Below are 17,322 nucleotides of genomic sequence, written 5' to 3'. Positions count from 1 at the left end.
ATATAGACCCATATTAACAGCTGATGTATTGGTTGTAAATATCAGCAGAAATGTTCGCATTCTGCCGATACCAATAATTAACTTGATAAGCTAATTTCTGATAATACAGCTATCATGCATATACAGTACCATAGTGGATCCCTATACTCCAACATTACATGAAAGCATGCTACTTGCACAGACATGCATACATTTACAGTTGCTTTATAGTATGACAATGGGATTTAAGATAATTAAGACACAAGCAGAATGAGATCCAGGCTGTTTAACAGAGATATTGTGGGTGCACACACCCAATATACACACAGACTGGAAGAGCACAGCTAACAGCTATCTTACATTGATTGATGTGGGAGAAGCTTAGAATTAATAGGAACAGATGAGACTGCAGAACAGACTGGTGCTCCATGCATTTTCTGTGCATCTTCATTTGGTCTGTGTGTGTGTGTGTGTGGGTGGGTGTGTGTGTGTGTGTGATTCACATGCATGCGCGAGTCTGTTAACCATGCATGTACATTGTGCAAAGCCAGTTTGAAAAATGTGCTAATGTTGGAGCCTGAACATATGCTGCCACAGCTCCTTCTCCACTGAGCGATGCCCAATCCCTCCCAATGATGGATGAAATAAGGGGGTTCATTAACAGATAGCAACTTCTTTAATAAATGCAGTCGTTAGCTTTATTGTGGTTTGGTTATTTTGCATTTTAACAGCTAATCAAGCCGTTGTCTCCATTCCTGGTGGAGACAATGGCTTCAGTTTTCAGGGTTAAAGCAATCATTTTGATTTCTTTTTGCATTGATTGCATAATGATTAATTAAGAGAACATTATGTTTAAGTTTTACCTAAAGGGTAAGAAATGCTTCCTTTTTCATTCTGTAAAAGTTGCTAAATTTTTTTGGACACTGGAGATTGTTTTGCCTTATGTCTTGTTTTTTGTGCTGCTTCTCCTTTGTCTGAAAAGGGACCTGTGTCCCTCTGATTTCAGAGTCAAGTATTTCTTCACTTAATTAAGTACTGTAGAGGACTAAGAGTGTGTAGATCACAGCATGAGATTTTTTTGATTAGTTTCTCCTTTCTTGTTGGTGGGAAACAATGGAACCTGCCTTCGTCTTTGAAAACCTGAAAGAATCACCTATGCCCTTTTTCTCAAAGTAAAATGACATCTATGAGAAAAAGCTTCAATATGTCTTTTCCTGTTTCACAGGTTCTGCAGCACATCCTCAACCCAGCTTTCCTGTACAGCTTTGAGAAAGGGGAAGGGGAGCAGCTGCTTGGACCACCCAACCCTGAGGGAGACAATCCTGAAAGCATCACCAGTGTCTTCATAACAAAGGTACACACAAACATGCGCTCACAGGCGTTCTTTTCCTCCTCTTAGCATCTCCTTTCACATCCAGCCTGTTCACTTCCCTTCCTTTGTTGATTACTCACCAGCTTTCTCTCCATCTGTCTGTTTGATGTCATTACTTGGTGCATTTCCTCTCATAATGTCTTATCAATCCAGCCCATCTCCATGTCAGTCTGGCTCTGCTTTTCTCATGTCCTTCGTACTTCTGAATGATTTAATTGTTGTCATTCTATTTCTTTCTTTCTGCCCGTGTCTCTCTCTCTCTCTCTCTCTTTTACTCCCATGGGCCTCTCTTTCCATCACTTTTCATTCATCAGGCCAGACTATAATTCCCGGTGTAAATGTCACAGTGTGACCAAGCTAAAGGTCAGCGTGTTTGTTTGTGCTGTTGCAGATCTCATCACTGACTAACAGCAGTACTAATGGCTGCTAATGGCTGCCTTTCCAGTCTGGTTTAAACCTGCTTCCTCACTTATCTCCCCCTCTCTGCGTGCTCTCCTCCATTTTGCACCTCACTGGGGAACTCACACAGTGATGACTATTTCCAATGGGGAGATGTTTTTTTTATTAAAAAACTGTGTCAAGTATGACACAAAGTAGGATGCTGTTTCGTTGTAATTTCACCATAGTTCACAGCGCAGTTCTGATTGCCCAACAGGAAAATATACTCAGTGTTTTATCTCTTCGTACATCAAGTATTCAAAGCTTTTTTGTTACTATAGCAGAGCAATTCAGTCTATCAATTGATCAATGTTTATTTGTTTAGCATATTCAGAGACACCAGAAAAACCTTCAGAGAAATTCAGTTGTATTTTAAAGAAGGGCAATGAAAAGGGAATGACAGAAAGTGAAAATGATTTGAAGATACTTTCTCAGTGGTATGTGAATGTGTATGGATGCATATAGATGGGATTTGTTCATGCTAAAGGTCACTCTAGATAGCAACGTTCACCATCAGTGTGTGAATCTGGAGTGAATGGTTAAGTGTGACAGAGTGAAGGGCGCTTTTAGTTGTCAGGTGATTTAAAAGTGCTGTTCAAACGTATTAAATTTTTTCAGAAAAAGGTAGACTTGACTCAAATCAGTGTGAACATTACAAACTGTCGTGACCTAAACTGTCTTTGAACAAAATGTATTCAATGTGTACTTAAGTGTTAATAGCTGCCTCATTTCCCATCTGTTTACATGGAGGATTAGGAGTTTATGACCCATGACCAATTTTAGAGACATGTTGTGTTGTACACCTTTTTATAGTCAGTGAACTTCACCAACAAGACTCAAACAAACAAAAATAATTTCATTTCATGCTCTTAAAACCTTGAAACCATTACAAAAATATAAAGATACCATTTTTTTCTAATCAACAGTCTGCAGATGACTCAGTCCTTAATGTTCATCTCACCTGTTCATCTTCAAGGTTCTGGATCCAGAGAAGCAGGCTGACCTTCTGGACTCCCTACGAATCTGCCTGCTGCAGTTCTCCACCCTGCTGGTTGAGCACGCACCTCACCATATCCACGACAACAACAAGTCACGTAACAGCAAGCTGCGGCGCCTAATGACCTTTGCCTGGCCCTGCCTGCTGCCCAAAGCCTGCGTGGACCCTGCCTGTAAATACAGTGGACACCTGCTGCTGGCTCATATCATTGCAAAGTTTGCCATTCATAAAAAGATCGTCCTGCAGGTGAGAGAGATGCAAATAGAGAGAGAAAACAGAACAGATTTTACACAATTGCTTATTTGTGTAGAGCTTCAAAATGTGGCAAAACAAATATCTAATTGACTGACAGCTGATACATAGAAACAAAAGATTTAAAAGAGAAACAAATTATAGGATTATTAGAAAGTTATATTGAGTCTTACAATTCAGTCAATTTAAGAAGAAAGCGTTAAAAAAGAGATAAAGTAGTTTTAGGGCGTACTTAATCAACTGTGTGGAGCCCTGACAGTATTGTAGGACACTTGATTTAATAGTGATGCATTTACATGACCTACATAAGTAAAAATAACCCAGATTCTTAAGAGTAGTAGATCATTGCTGTCATAGGGTTGGATTATGATCAAGTCTTTGCATTGAGCAGATCGAAAGAGCCTTTTTTTTTTACAAGTTTAACAGTAAAGGGTGTAAGCTACTTAAAAGGAAGCAACTGTAGACATTTTGAACAATACTAAACCACTCTAACAGTACAGACTGCCAGAATCAACAAAAAATTATAGTTCTTCATAGCAAAGTTTATTGGGGTGTAAGAAATGAAAGGTAAGACTGCTGTTGTAAAGGACTTTTAAGAAGTGTTTTATCTTTCCTCTGTATAGGTCTTCCACAGTCTGCTCAAGGCCCACACCATGGAGGCCCGAGCCATTGTGCGACAAGCCATGGCCATCCTGACCCCAGCTGTTCCCGCCCGCATGGAGGACGGCCATCAGATGCTGACACACTGGACTCGCAAAATCATTGTGGAGGAAGGCCACACTGTACCACAGCTGGTCCACATACTGCATCTTATTGTGCAGCACTTCAGGGTGAGCAGATAAAAAGAAATTACACACGGACAGAAAGGCAGAATACCCTCTGTCTGCCTCTGTTGAATGTATTGATCCTGTGTGCATATAGGCTGGGAGGGAATGAGGCAATAGTTGAGACAAATGAGATTTCTGTCTCTAATATCCAATAATAGTGCTGGTTTTGTCTGAGCCTCCAGCAATTATTTACATATTCAGTATTCATCTCAATGTGGACTGCACTGAGGTGCCTTTTTTATGGAAGATTGATCACTGGTATCAAATATCTGCATTTTTATACTTAAGATTAGATTGTAAACCAGGGTAAACTAACTCACACACCCACCACCACTCCATTTGTCACACCTGCCAGCTTCTTGCTCATTGTGACTTTGATAACCCCAGGGAACCACAGGGGGGAGACGTTTGAGGAGCTATTTTTACTGATTATTTGAGTGCCCTGAATTACACAACGCCTCTCAAACAGTTCTTATGGGAATGGAGCATCACCATTAAAAGTTTTGCACCCTGCCCCAATTACAAGTTTAATGAAACTAGCATAGCATGTTTAAAACATAGATGTGTTAAAGAACCTTTGCAATAGTGTGAAAATAACATTGGAGCTGAAAGAGAGAGCTGTACGATTAGCGTCAAGTCATAGGCATCGGAACATAGAGGGAGTTTCACCTCAGGCAAAAGGATAGTGTTCAAGAAGAGGGCTGATCTCAAGTTTACTATAAAATCTAGAACATAAGTCATAACTTTATAGTCTGGTGTGTACTTGTTGTGTTGTACTGTTGAAATCTACTCTGTTGTGCGCTTTACATGCTTGTGCATTATCTCTGCAGTAGTCCACCTAAATGCTAGTCAGCAGTCCCCCTTCTATTCCAGTATTTCAGCTACATTCTCTACTTTCAACTAAAACTGAGTGCATTATGTTGGAATTGTTGCTAATTAATATTGACTTGCAGTTGATAACGCTGCAAAGAAGAAAAGAGGCTGCATCAGGCGAGATGAAATATACAGTCTCTAAAAAAGTGGAGGCAAGGGAGGTGCTGTCTTTTGCACTTGTTTGGCCACTGAGAGATGTAGATGCAAATATCAGGAATGCACTACTGATATTTTCAGATGTTAAGTAGATTTGACAAATTGTTTCCTTGAGTTCAGCCATTTATTTTACACACAATATATCTGCAGACATTATTTGGAGACTGGCAGGTAACCAAGTCTAACCAACTGACCAGTCAAAAGTCTGCAGTCTTTATCTGCATTCTGCGTTGTTGTGACAAGTAGTAAATTTTTTAAGAGGTGCATGTCAGGCTATGTGCATTATGCCTCCCTGTCAGTCCAGGGCAACACAGACATATGGAGTATTCTGTGGCATTGTGGTGGATGGTAAACCGATGTAATTAACATGCATGGCATACAGGTGAACGTGTTCTTTCCTTTCCAAATTCGATGTCTGTAATAACAGCAACATACAGCCAGTGCACTTGCTTTTCCGAGTCTCTCGCTGTGCCTCTCTGAGACTTTGACACAAGATGTGTGCTGCACCAGATCAACTCAGCCCAGCTGTGCACCAATTCGTACAATAACAGCTTAAACAACTGTCTAAAGGTGTGTTTTAACTCAGGACTCCTGTATTAAGTCTATGATGAGTCAAAGAAGTGGGCTCTGGCGTTAGAGAAACAGCTGTAGCTCTGTACACTGTCTGGTAGCTCTGCTATAGCTTAAATTAAATCAGTGATAAACATGCTACTTCAGACAAGTTTTTCACAATAAAGTCTGTTGTTATTCTGTTTGAATGCTTATATTGTGAAATGTGGTGCTATTAGTAGTTTAGCACATCTCTGTAGGAGAGAAATGAAACTTAATACTACTGGTACAGTTACAAAGAAGTGAACACACAGGGAGTTATGAAAACATCTATCTGTGATCTCAAGCAAGGACATGAGCTGAGTATGCCACAGGCTCATTTTAGAGGGAGAAGGGGGAGTGAAGCACCTGAATATACATTTCAATGTTTCTTTTCATTGTAATACTGCGATATAATTTCATGTACAGAAAGAGCAACTGAAAAAATACATGGTAGAGATCTTAGGCTATATCACTTCTTCTGTGCCATAGATTCTACCTAAAAGTATAAATCAAGCTTATGCTAGATCCAGTCTGATTCGGGAGGTCTCTCAGAGTGAAAAGAGGTTGAAACTGTCTCTTTGCTTGACAATTTCTGTTGCTTTCCTATGCAGCTGTGTAGTTTTAGCAACATTTTTACAATGTGTACTTTACATTTTGGTTTTGCATAATCTGTTTAATTTTGTAGTGTTTGGATCCCGTCTCCAGTTGATACTCAAGAAACTGCAGTTTCTTTGCATGATCATTTTTCATCACCAGAGTTTGCCACTTGGATACAAGTCAGTTAACAAAATTTGAGTTTTAAATTAGTTGTTGCCCAGACAGCAGTGATGCTGTGCCCTGTTTCCTCCTCTTAGTTATCAGCAGCCTCATTCATCACTGGGCAGTGGAGCTAATGGTAACTGCTTACTGCCTGTAATCACTTTAATGTAGATACATATCCTGACAAAATCTCCTCAGCAGAGTCAAAGAGCACCCAGTCTGTTCAGCAGCAAAGGATCATTGGCCTTTATGTTAGTCATCCTCCCTAAACTTCTCAGAGACTTTGTGCCCTCTCGCTTCTTCAGCCGATGCTTGCTGCCTCGCTGGTCAGAACGCCACAGTCTTTAAGCAGAAGACTGACATTTCCCTCAGCTCCCTTCTCTATCTCACTGACAGCCTGCTCTCACTGGGCCAGATGACTAATCTAATGTAATCACATCAGCATAATTACACTGGGGAGAAGATAATGACAGACAGATGAGAGACTTAGTGTGTGTGTGTGTGTGTTTGATAAAGAAATAGAGAGATTGCGTGCGTGTTTGTCTGTGTGCACACGTGATGGACAGGGCTTAGCCGCTCTGTCATTAAGGAGCTGTGAAGGCCTGCTCGATTGGCTATAATTACCCTCAAAGTGAGAAGCTTTAATATTCTTTGACACAGGCAACAGCCCTCAGATAGACATCTCATCTCTTGCTCTTTTGTCAGCATGCGTCTGTGTGTTCGAGAGTCCCAGTTCAGTTCGCAGTGAGGCTAAGTGACTCTCTAGTGTGACGCTTGAGAGTGTGAATTCTCAGGGCTGAGTGTGTGTCATCATGTCCTTGAGAGTAAGTGGGAATACGACTCAAGAGTTTGTCTCTTCTGACTCCGGGTCTCAGTGATTGAGCAGCCGTGTTGGTCTTTACATGTGGTATCACTTCAACATCTAGAGTAAAGGATCAGCAGTAGAGCAAAAATAAGATGCACATAATTATTTATTTATCTATTCATTCATTTTTTGTCAGGATTCATTATAATGAATACTGAGTTTGTGTGCAAGGTGACTGCTTATCCTGATGCCTATAACTGTATATCAAACAAAAAAAACAAAGTTGGGTTTAACAGTAGAATTGCACAACAGCAAGAATGCATTTTCCACTTGAGATGCATGAACTGACAACAACAGTCTCATCTTAGTCACTGAGTTCAGCATCTTTGGGTCTTCTGTGTTTGAATTCACTGTCAAGTAGGAAGGTTTGGATGTTGGGAGGCTTTCTGTGTAAGGAATTTACAACCAAAATGAAGTGTTCCCATCTTTTCCCATCATTTATTTCCCACTTGTTCATATTTTGATTATGCTTTTAGTTGTTGTAGATTTTATCTCCAAATCCAGGGAGAAAGAATAGTGTTGAAGACGTGAGTTGTAAAAGGAACATGTATCTCTTAAAGACTTCTAATAAATTATTGGAGCTGTATTTCTGGTGCCTTGTAAACGTACGTTTTAGCACCTTGTGTGCATGTCATTAAGGACATACCAGAAAATCTGCTGTATATTCTGTACTTTTAACACCATTTTTGCATCTAAAAAGCTTGCTTTAGCTTATACTGGGCGACTTATTCACTGGTATCCAGTAGGGGTGTGATGAGATCCTGTGAGATTACATCACCACAAGATTTGTCATCTATAAGACTGGAAATTGCCAATATAAACAGAATGTCCCTGACACTTCTAAACCCCTGGTGTTGCAGCCTGTGAAGAAGAAGAGCATCGCTGATCTGAGGCCGGTTCAATAACTGCTCCACCTTTAGTCACCAGTCATACATTCTTTTATCAAAGTTCTCGTCTTGTTCTTGTAAACCCAAATCTTGTCCCATGAGCGGAGTGCCTCATCACACCCCTAGTATCAAATGCTGAGACACATGGCATCACTACTGCAAGTGTGTGCAGTTGCCACTGTTGCACACCGACATATCCTGATTGAAAATTGACCCCTTTCATGTTGAATTTCAAGTGGCTGCTTCAGAACAAGCTAGAATACATAATAACACAGACAAGACTGGCAGGGTTTTGCACCACTTTTTAATGGTGTTTCTCCCAAGTACGGTCATAACAGTTTATTTAAAGAAAACGAGGAGAATACAGTTAAGTAAACAAGTTTTGTGGAGCGATGGTTTGACTAAAGCCAGTGAAAACAACAAGTGACAGGCAGAAGAGGGAAGAGTAACTCACTGGCTGTGTATCTGTCTCCCGACAATCAACAGCCTGAGAGCTCAGCTGTCGTACTACTGCTAGCAGTGGCACTAACTTCATACGGTTAAAACAGATGGTGCTAAAAAGCAACATGGTGAGGACTTTTCAGAATGAAAACATCACACAGGAGGGCAGTTGAAACCTTTTCCCACCTCAGAAAACAGTCTGGTTTAAATAGGGGTGACTTGTATTCTGCACTTCATGGTAGATAAAAACAATTACTCATACTGGTTCTTGCAAAAGGAGAGGCTGAAGATGTGAAATATCTAATAAAGAATACTAAAAAGGAAAAGGAATAAGTTTCAAGAGAATTTTTTCATGGATTGCTTTTGCCTTGTTTAAATTTGGATGCTGAAACATTCAATCTGTTTTGGATTTGCAATGAAAGAAACTTTTGTAAACAACATTAAATGTGTTGAATGAGTATTTGTTCATCATAATATGTGTTTATTTTCCTTTTTTTTAACATTTAGTTTTACGCTGGTTCTTTTCCCAGGTGTACTACCCTGTACGTCACCACCTGGTGCAGCACATGATCAGTGCCATGCAACGTCTGGGCTTCACCCCCAGTGTGACCATTGAGCAGAGGAAACTGGCTGTAGACCTTGCTGAAGTTGTCATCAAATGGGAGTTGCAGAGGATCAAAGACCAGCAGGTGTGGTCATGGAGTACTTTAAATGCACACATAACATATCACAACATCAACCAGGCGAAGAAGTTGTCTGCGGCAAATACATTTATACTGTCAGATCTGTTCTGCCATGTAAGGAACCCTATTGTCATAACTGTGGTACTGCATTATGTCCTATGCACTGCTTAATTTATGGATCACTTCCCACAAGAGATGCCTATTATTAAAGAAAAATCCATTTAGTTTTAAGAGTCTTGTTTCATAAATACTTGACCCATTACTTTTTAAAAATAGGTCAGAAATCTTGACAAGTTATAACATGATTTTCTGTAAACTTTATTTATGCTAAAATTGTAATCGTTTTTCAACCTTTCCTCTCCTCCTTTCTTTAACGTGACAGCCGGAGTCGGAGGCTGATGTGGGTGCCGGTGGTGAAGGCACTAGTGCGGGCGCAGTGAAAAGAGGACTGTCTCTGGAGGCTGCTGCTGCTGCTGGACAAGATGTCAAGAGGTTCCGCACGGCAACCGGAGCTGCCTCCACGGTGAGCTTAGTCCAGCATTACTCACTTCCAACCATGTTTTCTATTACACCCACTACAGTTTTCTTTCAAAGTTCTTGCTGTTTTTCTGTTTCTCACTTATCTTAACGCTTGCAAAACAGTTTGATAGATACTTTGATCAAACAGTCATTTCTACATCTGTCTGAGACAAAAACTGCCGACAGGAGAAAACAGCACGGTTGTTGTTGCCTTAATCCATTTTTCTTACAAAAGTATCACAGCTGCACATCTGTTTCATCTTCAGTCCCACTGTGATCTGTTGTTTTTGCTGTTGTAAAACTGGATGAGATGCCTTTGTTGTGAGGAGTGTCTGCTCCTTATCTAAATCAAAGTTTCTGAGTTACACAGTAATAATTCTCTGATGCATACAAAAACCAAGTATATAAAGGGCCACTTTTATATGCAATAGAAAGAATTTGCTGTTGATACCAGTAATGTGTTATCACAGGTCTCCAGGTTTTGCTCACCCCCTAAGGATACGCCCAAGCACTGTGTGCATGCACAGTCACATTTCTATGCAGCTGTTCGTTCAGACAGACCAAACAGCCATGACTGTGCAGTTTCGTTTATTAAATATATACAGAATAATAATATACATCAAATACAATAACCAATTTTTCAGTACCATAACATCCGGTCTATAACCTGTACTGTTGAAATCTATTTTCAGGTGACTGTGGCTCAGCTGGTAGAGTTGGTCATCTTGCAATAGCAAGGTTGTAGGTTCAATCCCCAGCTCCTGCAGTTCCATGTCAGTGTGACTTTGGGCAAGAACCTTAACCCCACTTGCTCCCAATGCTTCATCACTGGTGTGTAAATGTATATAGATGCATATGAATGGGACTAGCTAATACTGATGGCTGATTCTCCATAGCAATGTCTGCTACCAGTAACACCTGCTGTGTTAAATTGTTTGAGTAGTCAGACAACAGCTCAAGTCCATTTACCAAGGCCATATTTTTCACCGAATAAGTTGGCTGTGGCTTCTAGACTGGGCTGACTTGTATATCAAAATAAAATGTTGAGACATGTGATGTCATTACTGAGATCTTATGCAACTGAATACTAATCTTTCTTCATTGTGTATTGCAAGTTGCCACTTTGGCTTCACCGCACACAACGTCCTAGAATACATGACCACACTGGTGGGTTTTGGCGCCACTTTTCAACCACTTTACCCCCTTGATAACCATGCATTTAAAAGAAACAGGAAGTATACGTTAAGTAAACAAACAATGGGGATCGCTGGTTTGAGTGGAAACACTCCTCAGTTAGGGCAACAGGTGATGGGAAATGGTGGTTAGATCAACTTGCAGGCTGTGAGTCTGTCTCATCTCTGTAGGCTGAGAGCTCAACTACCATTTTATAGCTAGTAGATGCACACATTTCAAACAGCCAAAACAGATGGAACTGAAAGAGTGACATGGCTACAGAAAAACTGCATGTTAATAATGAAAGGCGTCAAACAGCAGGATAGTTAAAACTTTTTTCCTTTTAAAAGATTGGCAAACCATAACATATTTTTTGACTTGGAGTTGCTGTAAAGTAAAGAGAGTGCAGGGAGTTCTGAAGAAGAAGTGAGGAGAATGAGTTTCATTCTAATAAGAAAAAAAGCTGTAAAACAAAGGAATAAGCTGTGTGCAAGAAATTTAGTAGTGGTGTGGTTATAGTAATAATAATATTTATTTAGACTTGAAAACTGTTGTGCAGTGGTGTAATTTTTGTTACTGGTTTTTAAAAAGGTATTGATATTGTTTGTTTTTTGCTATTATGGTGTTAAAGTTTATAATTCTGATTTCATAATAATACTTTATTCATCTAAAAAAAGGTGGATGTGTATTATATACCTGTAAAACCAATATAGAGTATAGAATGCTGAGACAAGTCGTCAATATCACAAGTGCATCTGCCACCATCAACCAATACACACAACCTAACATAACTAAAAGTTCACCTCCTTTTATTGTACATTGCAGGTTGAAACTTAACTGGGTAAAATGTGCTGTGATTCATTAAGCACAGAAACTTTATGATTTCCCCTTTGAACACCCCAAAAACGGACTGCCTTTTATGTACTGGTGCAATTTGTTGATCCTTGTCAATAAACAAGATCTCAGAGTTCCTCTAGAGAAATACGCTTGGATCAAGAGTTTTGATACAGGAATACAGTTTCGATTAACTGTCTCTGATCTTGTACATCATTCTATAAGCAAAACTTACCAAACATAACATATTTTTTAGATATAATTGCTTTTGATGGATTGGAAATTATTTGAGTATTTAAACAAAGACATTAGACTTTCTGTAAACACAGGCATTTCTGTGATTTTAGTCCTAATGACTGTCTGATTAGCAGATTTTTTTCCCCTTATGTCAAGAGGGAAATGCTACAGTAGTGTTTGTTTCTGCTTGAGCCAAGAAAATGTTAATTGCTCACAAAGTTGCAAAGATAATTAACAGTAAATCCTAGCTGCTTTCTAGTCTTCATTTTTAGCAATTCTGACAAAAGCCTTAATTTGTGCAGTGTTTCATTTTCCTCCAAAATAAGAAACTTTTGCAGAGTTTGCACTGCTGTCACAAAGTTATAAAATCAGTTTGATTTATCTTATGCTTAGCCACTGAAAGTTTAAATTCTGCTTTGAATATTGAATCATTCCCTGTACTAAATGATTGAAAATACCCAGACTTATTTATTACTATTTCTTGGTGTTTTTAGGTGTTTGGACGCAGTCAGTCCATGCCAGGAACAGAGACGATGCTCACTAAGCCGGTGGAGAAACAACATACGGACACAGTGGTCAACTTCCTCATCAGGATTGCTTGCCAGGTAACACTTCCACACACTGCACTCCATCCCTCTCACTCTCACACACACACACTGAGTGCAGCTCTGCCATCCATAGCGCCTGCCAGGTAGCACTAAACGTATCCTAACCCCCCTCAGAGGTGAAGGTAGGACACGGCTGGTGGCTGTCCTGAACACTTTTCTCTCTGCACACATACGCAGCTGTCCCTCGCTCTGGTGGCAATGATGACCTTGGTTACAGGCCTGAAAATAGACTGTTGAGATTTCTCTCACCTTGACTTTCCTAACCTTCTTTTTCATGCCAAGCTTCATTCTCACTGCTCATCCAACCATCTCTGTTGAATTTAACCTTCTGCGATCGCTCACTGCTTTCAGAAGAGACTTAAAGCAGAATGTTTTCTTTGTATTCCATTTTATAACAGTGTATTGTGAAACTACATTGATCCTTGTAAGGAAAATTATCTTTTCACTTGCCTCAGCGATTATCAGTAATTTAAGTTCACCACACCTTCAGCCCTTACCTACACTGTGTAATTTCAGGACAACATTGTAATACTGAAGGTGGAGACCTGTTTTTTATGATGATGATTAAATGGCAAACCCATCTTTTTGTCTTCTTTGCAGGTGAATGACAGCACCAACGTGGCTGGGTCTCCAGGTGAGCTACTTTCCCGTCGGTGTGTTAGCCTGATGAAGTCTGCCCTCAGGCCTGAGATGTGGCCTCGTGCTGAGCTCAAGCTGCAGTGGTTTGACAAGCTGCTTATGACAGTGGTAAGAATGCAAAAGCTTTTAGGATGAATCAGTCATTATGCAACTTGATACAATACCCTCATATAGCCCATCTTAGCTCATTTTGGGACATTTTAAGGATAAATGGCCATTATCTGACCATTGTGTCTTCACCCAGAAATTACAAGTCCAGGGTTTCCGTTTTTTTTGAAACTGTGGGGGAAGGCTTTGCCTGCCTATCCCCCCAAATTTTTGAAATAACACTATCACAACTTAAAACTTTATGTTTTTAGAAATTAAAAAAAACCCTTGGGGTCCTTTGAACATGGATATTCCAAAGCTGTCAAAATAATATTAGAGTTTAAATGTCTATATTCTTAAAACTAAAAGAAAACAACATTTTTTAGTAAATGTTTTAGTAACTTGAACATGCCACGAAATAAACACGCCCAGATTTATTTATTTATTTATTTATTTTTTCAAAAAATGAAAATTATATTTTTTATGCTTTGCCTTTATGCAGTGCGCCACGATCAATTACATGTAGCGGAAACCCTGAGGTCTGTCATATCCACTTCTGCTTTGGTCTGGTTATAATGGTGAAGTAGGGTTAGCAACATGAACATTTAAATAAAAAAATATTACTACCATGCATCTTCCTGCTAAGCTCAACCTACCAGTTGATGCCCGAAACATGTACTCTAACACTTGTAACTACAAACAGTTAGTTCCATTCAGCTGGTAGTGTTAGACTAAGAAGACAGAAACACTGACAGCTGATCAATATACATCCTACAACAAGTTGAAAAGGAAGCAACCTGTTTCTGCTGGGCTGCTGGTGTGTCGAAGAGAGTAATTTGGAGGAAGAAAAAGCTGACTGCAGAAGTCACAAGAAAGCCAGATGATGCGAATAGTAGAGTTCCTGTGATTGGCTAGTCAGTACAAGCTAACCTTGAATTGTAGTTTGATTTAGACGGAATGACAACACATTACAACACCATTTATTGTTTATTCAGCTTTTTTTTAAACTCCTAGCATTGACTGATGACATCTTTATATATTCAGACACAAAGAGTCATTATTTATGACTTGCATTTGGATTATGGTCTTACAGTTGACTTTTAACATTTGAATAAGTTATGCTGTTTTTAATGATATGCTTTTTTAAATGTGATGTGATAGTATTTTGATGATTGATGAGCTGGTGATGCAAGACAAATTTTTGAGCAGTCAAACAAGTATTATTGTACTTATTCCATGTTTACATTGCAACAGTAAGGACATTGCTTTTGTATATTTGTACTATTATAAGTTTAGTATTTCATTTATAGCTCACATATAGTTATCTTTTATCTGTATAACCCTCTGAGGACTGTATTGTCATATAGGCACTCACTTGTTTTTTCCTCTGAAAGCCCTACACTGTGCTGTTCTAATGATGCTATCTATGCCTTTGTAGCTCTTGGAGAACTTTTTTAGTGAGCCTGGAACTTGGTTGACTTTCTGGGTCTTTTAAGATTGAATTCACATCAGTAACTCTGATATCAAATGTCTTTTTGTCCATTTATAATCCACTATTTGATCGTTCCTGCAGCTAGTGGGTTAGCCTGCCGCTATATTGTCTGTTTCTATCTCAGAATGCACTGTGACTGGGCTGGGACAACCAATAACAGGCTGTTATGTCTTCACATCATGTTTTGCCGAGCAGCACACATCCACAGACTTTGAAACTGTAGAAAAGAGCCTGAATGACTCATAATAGAGAAAAAAGAGACAGAGAATGATGACTGAATGATGACTCAAATTCCCAAAAGTGCAAGAACTTTTTAGTAAAAATGTGAATATTTTAAAGACTTTTTGTCACGAAATAACTGTCTTTTAATTCTTTGGTCCCAAAGAGATGGGAGAACAAGTCTGTGCAAAAATCTCTGTAAGTCGTTAATGTTTACTGTTTTCAATACATAAAAACCTTTGAGTTTAATTTTCTATTAGTTTTTTTCTTTTGTCTTTATAGCCCTATAACTTTTTTTTAAATTCAAGTAAAGTGGAGCACACATATTCTTAAATCCCAGGTTGTCCTGAAGAAAAGGGTGTATAGAGCTTGACTGTCTACCACAAGGTTGATGCTTTTTCAAGCTTTTTAATACAAAAATTCCAGGGGAGACACAATGCTTACAAAAATAGCTCTGGGCTCAGGGGCTCAAAGTCTCTGGCTTACTTTTCTACTTCTAGACAAAAAATATCAATGTTATTTGACTAAGAAATAGTAAATCCTTATTTTTTGGTACGAGAATGTCTCTGATTTTCATAAAAGAATGTTTGATGTGAAGTAAACATCATCAACAGTATTTTAGGTAAACAAAGTTAACTAAAATTCAAATGTGCAATAAACAATAAAGGGTAAATAATGCGTTTTGCAGTTTGCAAAAGTTTCTCTGTCCCTGCCTAAGCTCTGTCTCAGTGTTTGCTCTAACGACTCTGGGTCCTTTGTCCCTTATCAGTAATACATGAAGTGAGGCGCCAACTACCATAATGACAAAATAATGACAGAGGCGAGATAACGGGAGTCCACTCGGGTTAGCTTGTGCCTTCTTGCTCAGCCTCCCCACCCCTCTTCATCTCAACCTTCTCATCCTTGCCTTCTATATCGCCCCACTGTGCCTCTCTGAATCTCTCCTCGCCTTTTCCTTCTCTCTCTCGCCACCACTTCCGCCTCTCATGTCTTCTATTCTTTCCCGCCTCTTATCACATTCTTTCTTCTGTGTCTCTCTTTTTATCTGCTGTCCCTCTCCTTCTCTCGTCATCTCTCTGGTCTGATTCAGCACGACGGTTCAGACAAGGTTATCACCATGTGCCCACGATTGTCACGTACTTCCTTTTCTCCCATTTGGGGATCGCTGTGTCGGCCGCGCCTTTGCCTCTCGTCACACACACACAAACCAATCAGCCCTTCCAGACCCCATGGGAATAGTGTGATAAACAAGGCTTTCTGTGGCTCTTATGCAGATGCACATACACGGACCCTGGCCCCCTTGGGAGCATGCTCTACCTGCCCCGCCATCTCCCTCAGACTAATGAACAATGCTCTAAATCGGATTACACTTTATCATCTCATTGTACTGGCATGGTAGTGATTAAGAGTCAGAGGGAGTGGCATGAGAGGGCGAGGAAAAGCAGGCAACAATCATAGACATACACCCAAATAACCGTATCTACATGGCTCCAGATACAAGATCCCATTCTGTTAATACAGTGCCAAATCAATACGAGCCTAATATCTACCAGGAGCGTTATCACAGAAGTCACCTTGTTCATTAGCTGAGATTAGTGCCATGGATCTGTCCCAGATTATCCTCTTGGCCCTGCCATCTTGTAAACCTTGATTGCAATTTAGACAAAATTAGGGACTCGATGTTGGTCATTGATCTTTAGTTTAGCAGCAATCACATCGCCCTGGTTCTTTTGTGCAAGAAATGCCTCTGTGTGTGGAATATTGATTTCTCAGTTGTCAGGAGTTTGTATGGAATAAAAAGTTAAATGATTAATGCATCTGTAAGGGATTTGGCTCTATATTTTTTTGCTTGGTTTTAGGGTTTAATACTTTAATCAAGAAAGAAAAGCCTGCATATTTCCCTCGATATATTACATTTGTTAAGAAGCATAATTGCTGCCGGCTTTATACTGGAAACTAAATGACTTTGTGATTTATTTATTTATTCCACTCACTTCTCTTTTCATTGTTGTTTTTCTCAGGAGCAGCCAGCCCAGGCAAACATCTCTAACATTTGCACGGGGTTGGAGATCCTCTGTTTCCTTCTACAAGTGCTGCAGTCTCCAGCCATCCTGGCCCACTTTAAACCTCTTCAGCGAGGCATCGCTGCATGCATGACCTGCGGAAACACCAAAGTGCTGCGGGCTGTACACTCTCTACTTTCACGCCTCATGAGCATCTTCCCCACTGAGCCCAGTACGTTCCTGTGGTTTGATTGGCTAATAAATTGAAATACACTGCATGTCTGAGTTGTCTGAGAAGTTTTCTGTGACAAGTCTTCATTTCCTAATTTTTTTTTTTTATTATTTGGTGAGGCTTAAGTTTCAAAGTGTGCTGTTTTTCATTTATCGATTT

The 17,322-nt window shown here is 39.6% G+C and overlaps 1 protein-coding gene across 1 annotated transcript in view; it reads left to right on the top strand.

The window, feature by feature from the left end:
• The window catches only part of LOC121528013 (transformation/transcription domain-associated protein), a 136,132-nt gene that overhangs the window by 44,987 nt on the left and 73,823 nt on the right, over positions 1 to 17,322 (top strand). The window contains exons 37-44 of the mRNA XM_041815111.1: positions 1,205 to 1,333; positions 2,766 to 3,032; positions 3,662 to 3,868; positions 8,968 to 9,126; positions 9,503 to 9,643; positions 12,378 to 12,488; positions 13,092 to 13,238; positions 16,950 to 17,163. Of these exons, the coding sequence (XP_041671045.1) occupies positions 1,205 to 1,333; positions 2,766 to 3,032; positions 3,662 to 3,868; positions 8,968 to 9,126; positions 9,503 to 9,643; positions 12,378 to 12,488; positions 13,092 to 13,238; positions 16,950 to 17,163 (1,375 nt within the window). The remainder of the gene's footprint in view (positions 1 to 1,204; positions 1,334 to 2,765; positions 3,033 to 3,661; positions 3,869 to 8,967; positions 9,127 to 9,502; positions 9,644 to 12,377; positions 12,489 to 13,091; positions 13,239 to 16,949; positions 17,164 to 17,322) is intronic.

The sequence above is a fragment of the Cheilinus undulatus genome, linkage group 20 (assembly GCF_018320785.1).
Source record: "Cheilinus undulatus linkage group 20, ASM1832078v1, whole genome shotgun sequence".
NCBI classification, from domain to species: domain Eukaryota; kingdom Metazoa; phylum Chordata; class Actinopteri; order Labriformes; family Labridae; genus Cheilinus; species Cheilinus undulatus.
This window is presented reverse-complemented; position numbering and strand designations above follow the sequence as displayed.